Source organism: Balaenoptera borealis (assembly GCF_965194805.1).
Source record: "Balaenoptera borealis genome assembly, chromosome: 8".
Lineage (NCBI taxonomy): Eukaryota > Metazoa > Chordata > Mammalia > Artiodactyla > Balaenopteridae > Balaenoptera > Balaenoptera borealis.
The window spans coordinates 111,233,184-111,247,107 of NC_138865.1; the positions used below are offsets into that span (position 1 = coordinate 111,233,184).

The 13,924-nt window shown below is 44.2% G+C and overlaps 1 protein-coding gene across 11 annotated transcripts in view; it reads right to left on the reverse strand.

The window, feature by feature from the left end:
- The window catches only part of DENND1A (DENN domain containing 1A), a 531,128-nt gene that overhangs the window by 269,664 nt on the left and 247,540 nt on the right, over positions 1 to 13,924 (reverse strand). For all 11 annotated transcript variants that reach the window (XM_082403252.1, XM_082403251.1, XM_082403250.1 and 8 more), the window contains one exon: positions 6,933 to 7,002. In XM_082403252.1, the coding sequence (XP_082259378.1) occupies positions 6,933 to 7,002 (70 nt within the window). The remainder of the gene's footprint in view (positions 1 to 6,932; positions 7,003 to 13,924) is intronic.

The window sequence follows — 13,924 nt, forward strand, 5'->3', positions numbered from 1 at the left end:
TATACACTAATGATGAAAAATCTGAAAGAGAAATTAAGGAAACACTCCCATTTACCACTGCAACTAAAACAATAAAATACCTAGGAATAAATCTACCTAAGGAGAGAAAAGACCTGTATGCAGAAAACTGTAAGACACTGATGAAAGAAATTAAAGATAATACAAACAGATGGAGAGATATACCATGTTCTTGGATTGGAAGAATCAACATTGTGAAAATGACTATACTACCCAAGGCAATCTACAGATTCAATGCAATCCCTATCAAACTACCACTGACATTTTTCACAGAACTAGAACAAAAAATGTCACAATTTGTATGGAAACACAAAAGACCCTGAATAGCCAAAGCAGTCTTGAAAAAGAAAAATGGAGCTGGAGGAATCAGGCTCCCTGACTTCAGACTATACTACAAAGCTACAGTAATCAAGCCAGTATCGTACTGGCACAAAAACAGAAATATAGATCAATGGAACAGGATAGAAAGCCCAGAGATAAGCCCATGCACATATGGTCACCTTATTTTTGATAAAGGAGGCAAAAATATACAATGGAGAAAAGACAGCCTCTTCAATAAGTGGTGCTGGGAAAACTGGACAGCTACATGTAAAAGAATGAAATTAGAACACTCCCTAACACCATACACAAAGACAAACTCAAAATGGATTAAAGACCTAAATGTAAAGCCAGACACTATAAAACTCTCGGAGGAAAACATAGGCAGAACACTGTATGACATAAATCACAGCAAGATCCTTTTTGGCCCACCTCCTAGAGAAATGGAAATAAAAACAAAAATAAAGAAATGGGACCTAATAAAACTTAAAAGCTTTTTGCACAGCAAAGGAAACCATAAACAAGACGAAAAGACAGCCCTCAGAATGGGAGAAAATATTTTCAAATGAAGCAACTGACAAAGGATTAATCTTCAAATTTACAAGCAGCTCATGCAGCTCAATATCAAAAAAAAAAAACAACCCAATCCAAAAATGGGCAGAAGACCTAAATACACATTTCTCCAAAGAATATATACAGATTGCCAACAAACACATGAAAGGATACGCAACATCACTAATCATTAGAGAAATGCAAATCAAAACTACAATGAGGTATCACCTCACACCAGTCAGAATGGCCATCATCAAAAAAATCTACAAACAATAAATGCTGGAGAGGGTGTGGAGAAAAGGGACCCCTCCTGCACTGTTGGTGGGAATGTACATTGATACAGCCACTATGGAGAACAGTATGGAGGTTCCTTAAAAAACTAACAATAGAACTACCATACGACCCATCAATCCCACTACTGGGCATATACCCTGAGAAAACCATAATTCAAAAAGAGTCATGTACCAAAATGTTCATTGCAGCTCTATTTACAATAGCCAGGACATGGAAGCAACCTAAGTGTCCATCGACAGATGAATGGATTTGGCACATATATACAATGCAATATTACTCAGCCATAAAAAGAAACAAAATTGAGTTATTTGTAGTGAGGTGGATGGACCTAGAGTGTGTCATACAGAGTGAAGTAAGTCAAAAAGAGAAAAACAAATACCGTATGCTAACACATATAAATGGAATCTAAAAAAAAAAAAAAAAATGGTTCTAACCTAGGGGCAGGACAGGAATAAAGACACAGACGTAGAGAATGGACTTGAGGACACAGGGAGGGGGAAGGGTAAGCTGGGACGAAGTGAGAGAGTGGCATGGACATATATACACTACCAAATGTAAAATAGATAGCTAGTGGGAAGCAGCCGCATAGCACAGGGAGATCAGCTTTGTGCTTTGTGACCATCTAGAGGGGTGGGATAGGGAGGGTGGGAGGGAGATGCAAGAGGGAGGAGATATGGGGATATATGTATATGTGTAGCTGATACACTTTGTTATAAAGTAGAAACTAACACACCACTGTAAAGCAGTTATACTCCAATAAAGATGTTAAAAAAATAAAAATAAATAAAACAACAACAGAACAAAATGAAACCAAAAACACATATTTTCCTGGGGCCTCTGCGGTCAGTGTCTTTGCCCCCACAGTGAGCCACAGCATCCCCCGCCTCTCCAGGAGGCCCTCCAATACCTTTAGGCAGGTCTCTGGGCCTGCTGTGGGCACAGTGGGGGCAGCTCAGACTCTGACCAGGTCCAACTCCCGCGTGTACTTGCCCCCAAAATCCACAGCTGCTAAAGCTAGACCAGTCCTAGTTGTGGGAGCACTCGTTGTCCCTTCAGATATTCCACAGACGCAGGGTTTACCACGCCGATCGCGGGGATTTAATCTGCAGCTTGTTCAGCTGCAGGGAGAGATTTCTGTTTCTCTGCCTTCGTTGCACAGCCCCTGGGAGTCAGCTTTGGTTTTGGTCCCACCTCTGCCTCTGCATGTGGGCCACCCTCAGGCATCTGGTCCTCGCCCAGGTGAGAGGTGACGAAAGCAGCGGCTGACTGGGGCACACTTGCTTGCTCAGGCCGCGGAGGGATAAGGCGGCCACAAGTGGGGTGCATGCGCTTCCTCCAGTGGGATCCCCCTCTAGTGCCTGCAGTGGCGAGACTGGCAGGAAGTTGCAACAGACTGGGGCCTGCTCGCTCTGGTGGGAGTCCTTCCCAGTTCCTGCGGAGGCAGGGCTGGCGTGCGGGGAAAGAGTCCGAAGATGGCGGCCCCGCCCACTGTGTGCCACTCAACAATGGCGCCTCGCTTCCAAGGCAGACCACTCTTCCTCAGAAGTGTTCCTGGCCGTGGAGCCCCTCACTCCCATCCCCGCAGGCTGTCTCCACACAGCTGAGCTCCTCACTCCAGTCCCTTCCGCCTGTCTCCATGCAGCCAATAGCAGTTCTCACCCTGGGTCCGCTCTCCTAACCCCACGCTTTAGCACTCAGCCCCTGCCTGCCTTGGCCGATTCCTGTCTCAGGTTGGGGCGCCCAGGGCTGATTCCCGAGGAGGCTTTGGTGGAGGCAGCGCTCAGGATCCCGGAGCCTGCGCAGGCAGAGGGGGCCTTGGCTTGAGGGAAGGGCAATCCTGCTCAGATGGTTGACCCTCCCAGTGCCCGTGGAGGCAGGGACCGATGGGTGGGGAAGGGGGTTGCCCTGGCCGCCCCGCCCTTGTGCACCACTCAACAATGGCGCCTTGCTTCTACGGTGGCCTGGGCTTCCGCAAACTTCCCCGGTTGTGGAGTTCCGTACTCCCGTCCCTTCAGGCTGTCTCTTCACAGACAACAGGTGTCCCCTCCCTGGGTCCACTCTCCAAACCCCACTTTCCAGCACCCAGCACCCCTCCACACCAGAAGACACCCGACTCAGGCTGGGGTGCGCAGGGCTGCAGCACAGACCACGCACGCACATCTTACTCTCTCCTGCCTTCCACAGACCGGTCGCTGCATTCCCCTCCGATGCCCTGAAGCTCCTTCTCTGTCCCAGCTGAGTTACCTGCCCTGAGGGGGTTTCTCTGAGTGCAGGAACCTCTCCTCACCTTCAGCTCCCCACCAGGGGTGCTGGTCCCTTTCTGTTTCCTCTTTTCTTTTTGTCTTTCTTTCGTCCTACCCGGTTGCGTGGGGATTTTTCTGGTCCTTTTAGGTGTCCGAAGTCTTCCACTAGTGTTCAGCAGGTGCTCTGTGAGAACTGTTCCATTTGTAGATGTATTCTTGATGTCCTTATGAGGAGAGGTGAATTCTACGTCCTCCTCTTCTGCTATCTTGACTCCTCCCCTCTCTCCATGTTTTGAGCACTACATTACTTTTGGCACAAAAAGATATTCCAGACTCACACTTTTCCCTGCCTCAGCTCTGGAACTAGACATTTCTTCAGGGAGTCCTGGTTCCTTTTAGTAGAAAATGAATTTAGAAACCAAGATTTGGGCACTCTGGTGTGCTCATTGCTACTTGTGTATAGTTGACCCCAGACGCTTTCCGTGGATAGAGACAGGGAATATCACACACACACACACACACACACACACACACACACACACACACACACACACAGACCTACAATACACAGTTACATCTCCGTCTTCTGTATCACATATGTTGAAAGCCATGGGTTCATACCAATGGCTCTAATTCTAATCCAACATGGGAATCATTCTAGTTTCCTCCCTTTACATATTTGTAACAATAATCTAACAAAGTGAAAAATCCTGCCCCTATTTTCTTAATATATTTACTTGCTTGTATGTAAGCAATCTTTTTTCACTGCCTCTACCTCCCTCTCCATCTAGATGCCCTCCTTGCCCTGCTCGAACACTGACATCCAATGCTGGGCCACCAATGTCTGCCTCCCTCCCTCAGACCTCCCACCAATAACAAAAGCCCTCCTCACCCCAGGCTCCAACACCCTAGTGCTGGGCCACTGCTGCTGTCCTCTTTCCCACGTGGCTCCTCTAGATCCCATTGAAGTTCTGATATCTGGTGCCCAGATGATGCCAAGCCACTGTCACCACTGTTCCACATAAATAAATGCCTCACTCCTCAGCCTCCAACACCCTCAGCCAGGTTGCTCTCTGGCTTAGATGCCCTCCTCACCCTCTGCCATCCCTTCCACAGGGAAGCCATCATTGCCCTATTCAGGGCCTGATAACCCTGTTGTGTCAATGAATTAAACAGACACTCTTATAATGTAGCTTAGGCTCAGGCACTCCATGCTGAGCCATCATGGTCACTCCCCACGCCTCCAGCTGAAGCCTACCTACCCTGCCCAACTTTCCCAATGACTTCTGGACTTGGGGAAGGGATTCTGTTTTTTTTAATGAAAGCTCTTTCCTCATGTTCTAATCTGATAACCCACACCTTGCAAACAATTAAGCCAGTTGTAGGCAGACTACCTATCATCTGTGTCATAATTCCTTTAACCAGAAGAAATTTAATAAAAAGAGTCCTTTGTATAAGGGAAACAGACTTCAGTAAAACACATCACTGATCTCAGTCTTTAACACTCCAAGAGGCAGGGTCCTTATCTGGGGCAACAGCACAGAGGATGGATACACCAATTTTACAGGGTAATAATCCTATCTCCACTATGCATAGTTTGTACCTACCCAATCTTTCCTGTATCCCAAGACATGTTTTCCAAAGTCTAGTAAGTTTTTGGTTCTTTTTTTTAACTGACTGGAGCTTATATATGGGAGAAAAAATATGTGAGTTAACTTCCAATTCTAAGACTGTTAAGAGCCTACATGCTATATAATTTTATTTACTAAAGACCCCTTTCAATTTTGAATGAAAAACTGAATGTTTGACAAAAGTGAACTGTGAATCAGCAATCAGTGAACAGATCCAAGGTGGCCTCTTAACTCATTCATCAAAGAGTACATCACTTCTTTTAGGACAGAATTCCCTGATACCTAAGCATCCTTTCAGAGTGAGTGTAGGGATCCAGGGAGCCATTTCTATTAGTTATTCCTTCCATTTACTGTGGTCTCTGGAATACATTTGCCAGTAAGTAAATCTAACTTAAAGATTTATCCATTATTCACACAACTTCCACCTTTTCTCCAAAAATAGCATTTCCCAAAATGTGTTCCAGGAAACACTGGCGTCTCAGAATGTTAATACTTGTCATGGAATTGAAAGCATATGGGGCCAAATAAGTTGGGAATATTTGGGTTACACAGATTTCTCCACTGTAGGACTTTTCAGAGCCTATATTACATGAATCTTAAGGAGACAAAAATGAGAAACAGCTTTCCCTTTCCCTGACCCCAATATCACTCAACTATGGTAACCCTTTTTGAATGGAGCATTTCTTAGAACTAATGTTCTGTAGAAAATATGATGAAAAAAATTCTTTAACATTTAATAATAATATATCTCTTTAATTAAAAATCTTAGGCCATTTACAAAAAAGGAAAATATAAGAAGTTAGATATATGGACAAATATTCAACTTACTAATAATCAAAGAAATGCAATTAAAACAATGAGAACTGTTCACTTGTCAAGAGCACAGTGAGTTCAACAAATGATACTGGTGAGAGTACGGTGACCCAGGCACTCTTGTACTTTGCCAGTAAAGGGTATCTATCTTTTAAGAAAACAGTACAATTCTTTTGGAAAGCAGTTTGGCAAATGTTTTTGAAATGTTTATGTCCACTAACCTTAAAATGGCCCATCTGAGATTCTCTTCTTAAGGAAACATTCCAAAATGAAGAAAATGTTTATGCTCAAAGATGCTAATAGCTATACTTATAATAGTGAAAAAAAATCCCAAATAATGAAATTTTCCAGTAATAGGGAAATGTCTCAGTAAACCAAGGTACATGGTACATGACATGCAGCCGTGAAAAAGATTTACAATGTTTTTATTAGCATGGGGGAAATGCTTCTATTATTACGGTACCTAAAAACTGTGGGCATCAGAAGTCTAAATACATATCCAGTTGCCCCTTGACGCCCATGGAGGATACTTCAACATACCATTTCTTCCAAAAGTACAGTGAGGTAGAGCTGAACTTTTAAAGTGATTTTCAGACCCTAAAAAAAATTACTGTAAAAGCACAAGAAAGCCCTACTGAAATGGGAACTGGGACAGCTGGTTAGGTCACTTGCCAGTTAAGTGTTTTACTCACAAATCCCAGCAATTCAAATTTATGCCTCAGCAAAATTATTATTTAATACATACGATGAACTTGTGGAGCTGCTTGGGAATGTAAGATGGTGACTATTAACTCTGAATGCTAAGGGTCTATTTATTATTTATTTAATTCAAAAAGTAAAGGAAGAAAACATCCCAAAATGCTAGCAATATTTATTTGGGGGGGAGGGGGCGGGGTAGGGACACATATTAGGAGTGATTTTTCTCTTCCTTCCTGCTGCTTTCTGAATTTCCCAAACTTTCTGTAACGGGAATGCATTACTTTTTTAGTAAATGTTTTAGTGAAATACAAGGCATGAAAGTTAAAGTTTACTTGTTAAAAAGAATAAAATAAAAGGCAAATACCTGTCCTTTTGTCGTGTAATCTGCCAAGATGTTAAGCAGCTTATAAAATACTTCGAACCAGGGGAGATAGCTGGGGGAAGAAGAGGAAACACATGGAATATTAGTACGCAGGTCAAAAACTTTAACCAGGAGCTAATTCAAGACGGTACATTTCAGTTTCTCTCTACATTGTGAAGAGCCTTCCTGTCATAGGCTGTGCTGGAAACGCAGACTGGTAAAATGCTAGTTATTTCTGAGATTTTAAAAAATTGCCTGTGTAAGGCAGAAGATTGAATGTCCATTATAAATTATTCCCATGCCTCAGAGCTAGAACAGGTTCACAGAGAAGAAATTCAAAGCAGACTCTGCAATCAGGAACCATCTCTGAATAGCCCCCCAGGCCTCACACCCACCCCTTCCAGGAAAGCTTCTGTTCAAGTTTCTCATGATTGGACACACACAGCCACACACACATACAGCACTTCCACTGCTGCCATGTGCAAGGTGTCCCAAAGGCTCCATGAGCCTGAAACCACTCATCAAACCTTCTACTACAATGCACCCTTCCCTGTACTTACTGAAGAAAGAGCTCTAACTCTGCACCCCACCCTGCCCTCCACCGGGTTCTGACCATCATGTCCCTTAACTCTGATGACAGCCTGGTCCTGACCTTACTCCACCCTCTGTGTGGCTCATACAATGGTCTTTCTAAAATGCGAATCTAAGTAGCACGTTGGATTAAATTCCTGCAGTGGTGCCCCGTCACTACGGGACTTCTTAGGACAGTGTTCAAGGCTCCTCTGTCAGGTCCCTGACTGTGTCTCCGGCTGTCCTTGCCCTGCAGCCCCACATGCATGTTCCTCTCGTTGCAGCCACGCTCCGAGGAATGTCCAGGCATCCTCAAGCCTGCCTGAGCTTGCACTGCATACACTTGGCACTTTTCTCCCTCTGACCTTCATGATCTAGTCTAGCTGATTTCTACTCATCCTCCTAACAGTCCCCCACCCCCTCCCCATCCCCGCCTCTCATGCCCTAATTCCCTTTTTTCTGTGCTGCCCTGTCACGTGCAAACTCCTGTTATAACAGTCCACACACCATGTGGCACTCAATGGCGTGTCTGTCTTCCCAGCAGACTGAGCATGACGAAGAGGAAGGATCACATCTTTCTTTACTTTGTCTTCCCAGGACCAAGCATGGAGCCTGGCAGACCCTCAGTGCTCAGTGTTGATAGAACAAACAAAACCAAACAAAGACTAACAACGAAGGTGCATTGTTGCTATAGAATTATTGTTGAAACATACCCCTACTCCCAAGAAGTTTTTTCACTTAAAATTTAAATGGCTTTGTTCTCCATAAGAAACTTTTCCAAAGCAATATCAAATACTCATGTGGGAAGAGCGTCATACCAAGCGCTTGCTGTCCTGCTCACATCTGCCCCGCTGCGCTAACAGTATCCGTTACTGATAGAGTGGAGCACTGACTCCATCCTGCCAAGCAGAGGGAAATCAGCGCCCTGGACAGATTACCAGCTGTACCGTTGAGGGTAATAAATGAAGTGAGAGGCAATAGAGAGGACAGATAAAGCGCACAGTTCTCTGTCATTAACGTCTGTCTGAAGCCAGCACATGCTACTGTAAAATTTAAGTAGCTTATCACAATATACTGATAAGCAACTTAACTTTTCACTTCTATGAAAGTATTATCACTTATGTTAATATGTTTCAATCAGCTCTGGCAGCTGCATATTGATTATTACAGAGCAAATGACTGCTGCCACTTTACACAGCATTTACTTTGGCAGAGTAACGTAAACATTCAAGAGGGATTAGGGAGGAGATAAGTTTCTCCCTTCCTATTCTGTTAAAATAAACCTCAGCTGAGTTAAAAGCCATTATAGAAGGAACAATAAATCCCCTCAGAAGAAAACTCCTGCCCAGATTAGAGGGCTGGTAGTAAACAAATTCAACCAAGGATTACAAATATCTTTTTTTTTTCCCTGAAAGAAAAAAATACCACTAGTTAAATCCAGCAGGAAGGGGACGAGGGGAAGCAAGAAGAGAAAATATTTTCTTGTAAGGAAACCATGGCTTCAAGCAAATGAGAGAAAAGCTGAAGTTATTTTAGTAAGTCCTGATCAAGTGACTTGGGACAGGCTGTCTTCTCTGATAACTTAGGACTGTGGTATACAGGAAGCAGTTTTGCCCACTAGGTTCAACTGACCAACATAGTTTGGGCCCGGAACCTCACACCTCCGCGTCCTCCCGGGCTGTGAGGATGCAGGAGGTTGACATGGTACGGCCACCCAGCCCACAGCAGACTGTGCCCAGGTTCTCACACTCAGCCTCGACCTCACCAAATCGATTCTTTTTGGCTACGCTAAGCAGAACCCTCAGCCATGGGAGGTTTTGTAGCTACCCTGGACATCAGCCATCGCTTCCTTCCTTCAGCCTGACTGGACACAACTGCTCCCCACATGTTGTCCCCTGTGCACTGACAGATGAATAGCTAGTGATGGCAGTGTTAAGGTCTTGAAACCAAAACCCAGCTGTCTTCTTCAAAGGATCCCTCTTTTCCCTTGTTGGGAGGCCAGGGTTCACAGCTGAACTTTATCCAGTGGCGTTTCCTGTACTGCTTCATTAGTGCGGACACAACAGCTTCACGCTGCCTGCAAGGGTGCAGGTGAGGATATGGAGACCCTCCACTCCATTCTGTACTTGTCTGTCAGCATGGAGTAAACACTACTTCCCAATCCAGAGACAGGAAACAAACACTCCATTACGCTGCTCCTCCCGGGACAGCTAAAGGAGTTCCAAACATCTCGGCGCCTGCTCAACTTGCTACCTTAATGCAACTGCTCGAGTTTGCAATGCAGAGCATCAATATGTGGTGGGCTCAGTCCAAGGCTGGGGCCAAAAATCCCAGTCACAAAGGGTCCCTGCACTTAAGAAGGCCACGGTCCTACGTGGGAAAAAGACATATACAACAAGGAGTAATAGTTTAGGTGGGGGAGCTGGAACTCTTTCCCAAGTGTTTTATTTAGTGTAGGCTTTTGGATCAAATTATTAAATTAAAGGGAGCATTATCATGACCCAATCAGCAGAGCCTTGATGGGAAAAAGCCAAAATGGGAAAAGTCTGCTTCCCAGGCACCGGCCTTGATCCAAGCTTCTCTTGCCAAATCATGGGTCAGGTAACTTTGTCCCAGGGTCTGTCCTTACTCCCTGACCTGACAGTCAAATGAAGGGGCTTTTGTTTTGTGTGAGGCAATACAAATTCTTAAACTTGAGAACAGTTCAGGCAGCACTCAAGGATTCCTACACACATGACCTCACTAATGTGGGCTATCACAAGCCTTTGTGAGAAGTGCAGGGGCAGGTCCCAGAGATTGCACATAGAGTCAAATGCCTCACAGTCAAAATCACCTGTAAAAATGCCCTTAAGATGACTCCAATGTACAGCAGACTTGGTTTGTATAGAAACAAAGCAGATGACCCAAGTTTGGGGGACCTACTGAACGAAAACTGTCTCTGTTCAAATCTGTCAGCTTGGTGAGCTGCTTACCCTCCAGGTGAACTTAGGAACTGAGTCCAACAGAGAGTAGATAGATGACTCACTTTTCTAATCTCACTCCACTGAATGGACTTTCAGTATAATCATTCCCACACATGTATGAGTGACCTGGAATAGTGTGTATATGATGGGATTCCACTCCAGTGTCTTAAGTACTAAAATAGAAAACCATTACAAATTTTAAAAAGCTCTCCCACTTCACTTGCTAATAGTTCAGTTCAAAGCCATTAAATGAGCCCAAGCAAGGTAGAGGGGTGTGTGTGTGTGTGTGTGTGTGTGTGTGTGTGTGTGTGTGTGTGTGTGAGAGAGAGAGAGAGACAGAGAGACAGAGAGACAGAGACAGAGAGAGACAGAGACAGAGAGTTGGGGTGCAATGGTGGCAGAAGCGGACCAAGTTAAGAAAGGTGACCACCTGGGAGAAGAGTAGTCGTGAGCAGGATGTCACAGCACAAGCATGGAGAGGATGATATCCCCCAGATGGAACAAACTGGCACAGAGTTTTGGAGCCCAAGTGGGGTGAGGAGGGTTCCTTGGTAAGGAAAAGTCAGGGCTCCAGGAGGATAAGGAGGGGGCCTACACAGGAGGTGGCCTGGCTTGGAGTGTCAGAACTCAAAAGGGGTAAGAAGGATGTATAAGTAGGGGAAAGGCCTGGCACTGGGTAACGAAAGCATCTATGTCAGTAGAAAGAAGTTGACTAGACTAGTATTAGAACCCAAGAGGATTAAAAAAGAGCATCTGGAAGGCAGTCCAGTGTGGGATGCCAGAGCCTAAGTGGACAGGAGGGCTTCCATGAAAGATGGCCAGGCAGAGTCCAAGCAGTTGAGAAGGATGTCTATGGCAGGAGGAGACAGCAGTGACTGCCTTGCCTACGATGTCAGAGTTCAAATGGGGTGAGGACGGCAGCCACAGAGGAGGGGGGCTACAACAGAGGGAGATTGGTTACACACGGGGGAATAGATCAAGACTGATCAAGTAAGTAAATATATAATGAAAACCAAGCTTATTACTATTAGAGAATAGAGTTACAAATATAGATAGGGAGAAAATAAGAATGAACCCTACCACACTGAACTGGAATTAGATGTAACTATGTGAAATCATGGAGAGAGAGAGATAAAAGAAATACAAATACAAATGTATGTATGTACATTATTACAGATATTACAGATACATACACAGATACATATATTCTCTAGCTCTAGCCACTGAAGGGCCTGGCACAGACATCCCAATTATAATAAGCACACTTAATGCCCAAATCCTGGCTTCTAAGTACCATTCACCACTAGAAGGAACCAGGGCTCCTGGAAGAAATGTCTGATTCCAGGGCCAGGGCTGGGAAATACCTTGTGCTAGAAAAAAGGCAGTGCTCAACATATGCTTAGGACATACCAATGGGACACAAAAGCTAGTATGGATGGGTTCCTATTGACCAAATCTGTGACATCAAATTTGAGCATCAAAACAAATAATGATAGAGATCATTTAATAATAACTAAAATAGGAAATCATGAGTCTATGCTGGAATAAATAAGCAAATTAAAAGTTTGGTAAGGATAGGATGAGGATATTCCTAGTATACTTCTTAATTACAAAGGGAAAAAGAATGGAGAATCCTGGGAGACATGTCCTCAATCAAGCAGTGGGACGAATTGAAATAGTGTACCACCTGGAAGAATGCAATGAAAAGAACGCAGAATACTATTATATTCCTGCCACAGAGTAGAACTTAATTCCTGAGGAAACATCAGATAAACCCAAACTGAAGAACCTTTTACAAATTAATAGCCTAAATGTCAAGTTCATAAAAGTCTAGGAAACATTGAGGAGTTATTTCAGAATAAGAAGACTAAAGAGACATGACAACAAAATGCAACATGTGATTCTGAACTATATCTTTAATATACACTCACACTTACACACACACACACAAATGGGAGGTCCAAGTATTACATGGTAGTACTGCATCAAAATTAATACTAATTTTCTGATTTTGATGATTGTAATGTAGCTATGTAAAAAAAAAAATCTTTTTTAACACATACTAAAGTATTTGAGGGTTACTGGGTATTATTTTGGCAACATCTCCCAAATGGGGCATTTGTATTATACTCACAACTTTTCTGTATGTTTGTTATTGTTTCAAAATTAAAATAAAATGGGGAGGAGAGAATCTAAAGAGTGTCTTCTTCCATAAAAACTACCGTAAGCAGGGACTTCCCTGGTGGTTAAGACTCTGCACTCCCAATGCAGGGGGCCTGGGTTCGATCCCTGGTCAGGGAACTAGATCCCACATGCCACAACAAAGATCCCGCATGCTGCAAAAAAATAAAATAAAATCCCACATGCCGCAAAGAAGATCCCATGTGCCACAACTAAGACCCAGCGCAGCCAAATAAATAAATAAACAGTAGACCAACTAGAGTATACAGAATAATGACATGAGTTGGGAAAATAAAAAATTTAAAACCATGGCTATAGGGAGGGGCACGCAATGGAGAGAAGAGCTGGTTGCAACTGTGAGTGGGAGTCAATATGCATCACAGAGGGAAGGTTGGGCTTCAGCTAAGTCTTGAAAGAGGTTGCTCTCTGCCTAAGGGAAGAAGGTTGGAATGGGTGGGGATAAAGAGCATTAGAGGCAGGGAAAACTCATGAGCAAGGGCTTGTAGGCGCAAACCACTGGTGCAGTTGGAATAGCCAGAGAGCAGGGTGTGCAGGCTGCAGGAGGACAAAGATGAGGCAGGGGGCAGAAGGGCCAGGCTCTGGAGGGGCTCTCATATGCCAAACCCACGGGCCTCCCTTTTATTCTGGAATCGGTGGGGAACCAAAGGGCCAGCTAAAGAGAGGTAACATTCTGAAGATGAGTATTTAAAGCCAGGCAGAAAGTGATGATCGCCCCCTCACCATAGCCCAGTGGGTCATCTCAGCCTTACCAGAACCACTGTCCACTTTGCTACCCTAAAAAGAAAAACTTCGATAATATGATCTAGTTATGGGCTTCCCTGGTGGCGCAGTGGTTGAGAATCCGCCTGCCAATGCAGCGGACACAGGTTTGGTCCCTGGTCTGGGAAGATCCCACATGCCAAGGAGCAACTAAGCCTGTGCGCCACAACTACTGGGCCTGCACTCTAGAGCCCGTGAGCCACAACTACTGAAGCCCGCATGCCACAACTACTGAAGCCCGCGTGCCTAGAGCCTGTGCTCCACAACAAGAGAAGCCACCACAATGAGAAGTCCACAAGGAATAGTAGCCCCCGCTCGCCACGACTAGAGAAAGCCCGTGCGCAGCAATGAAGACCCAACAAAGCCAAAAAAAAAAAAAAAAATATATATATATATATATATATATATATATATGATCTAGTTATACACATAATTTGAAAAAGATCAACAAAATGCTCTGGCTGTAGTATGAAAGAGAAATGAAAAAGTACTTTATAATAA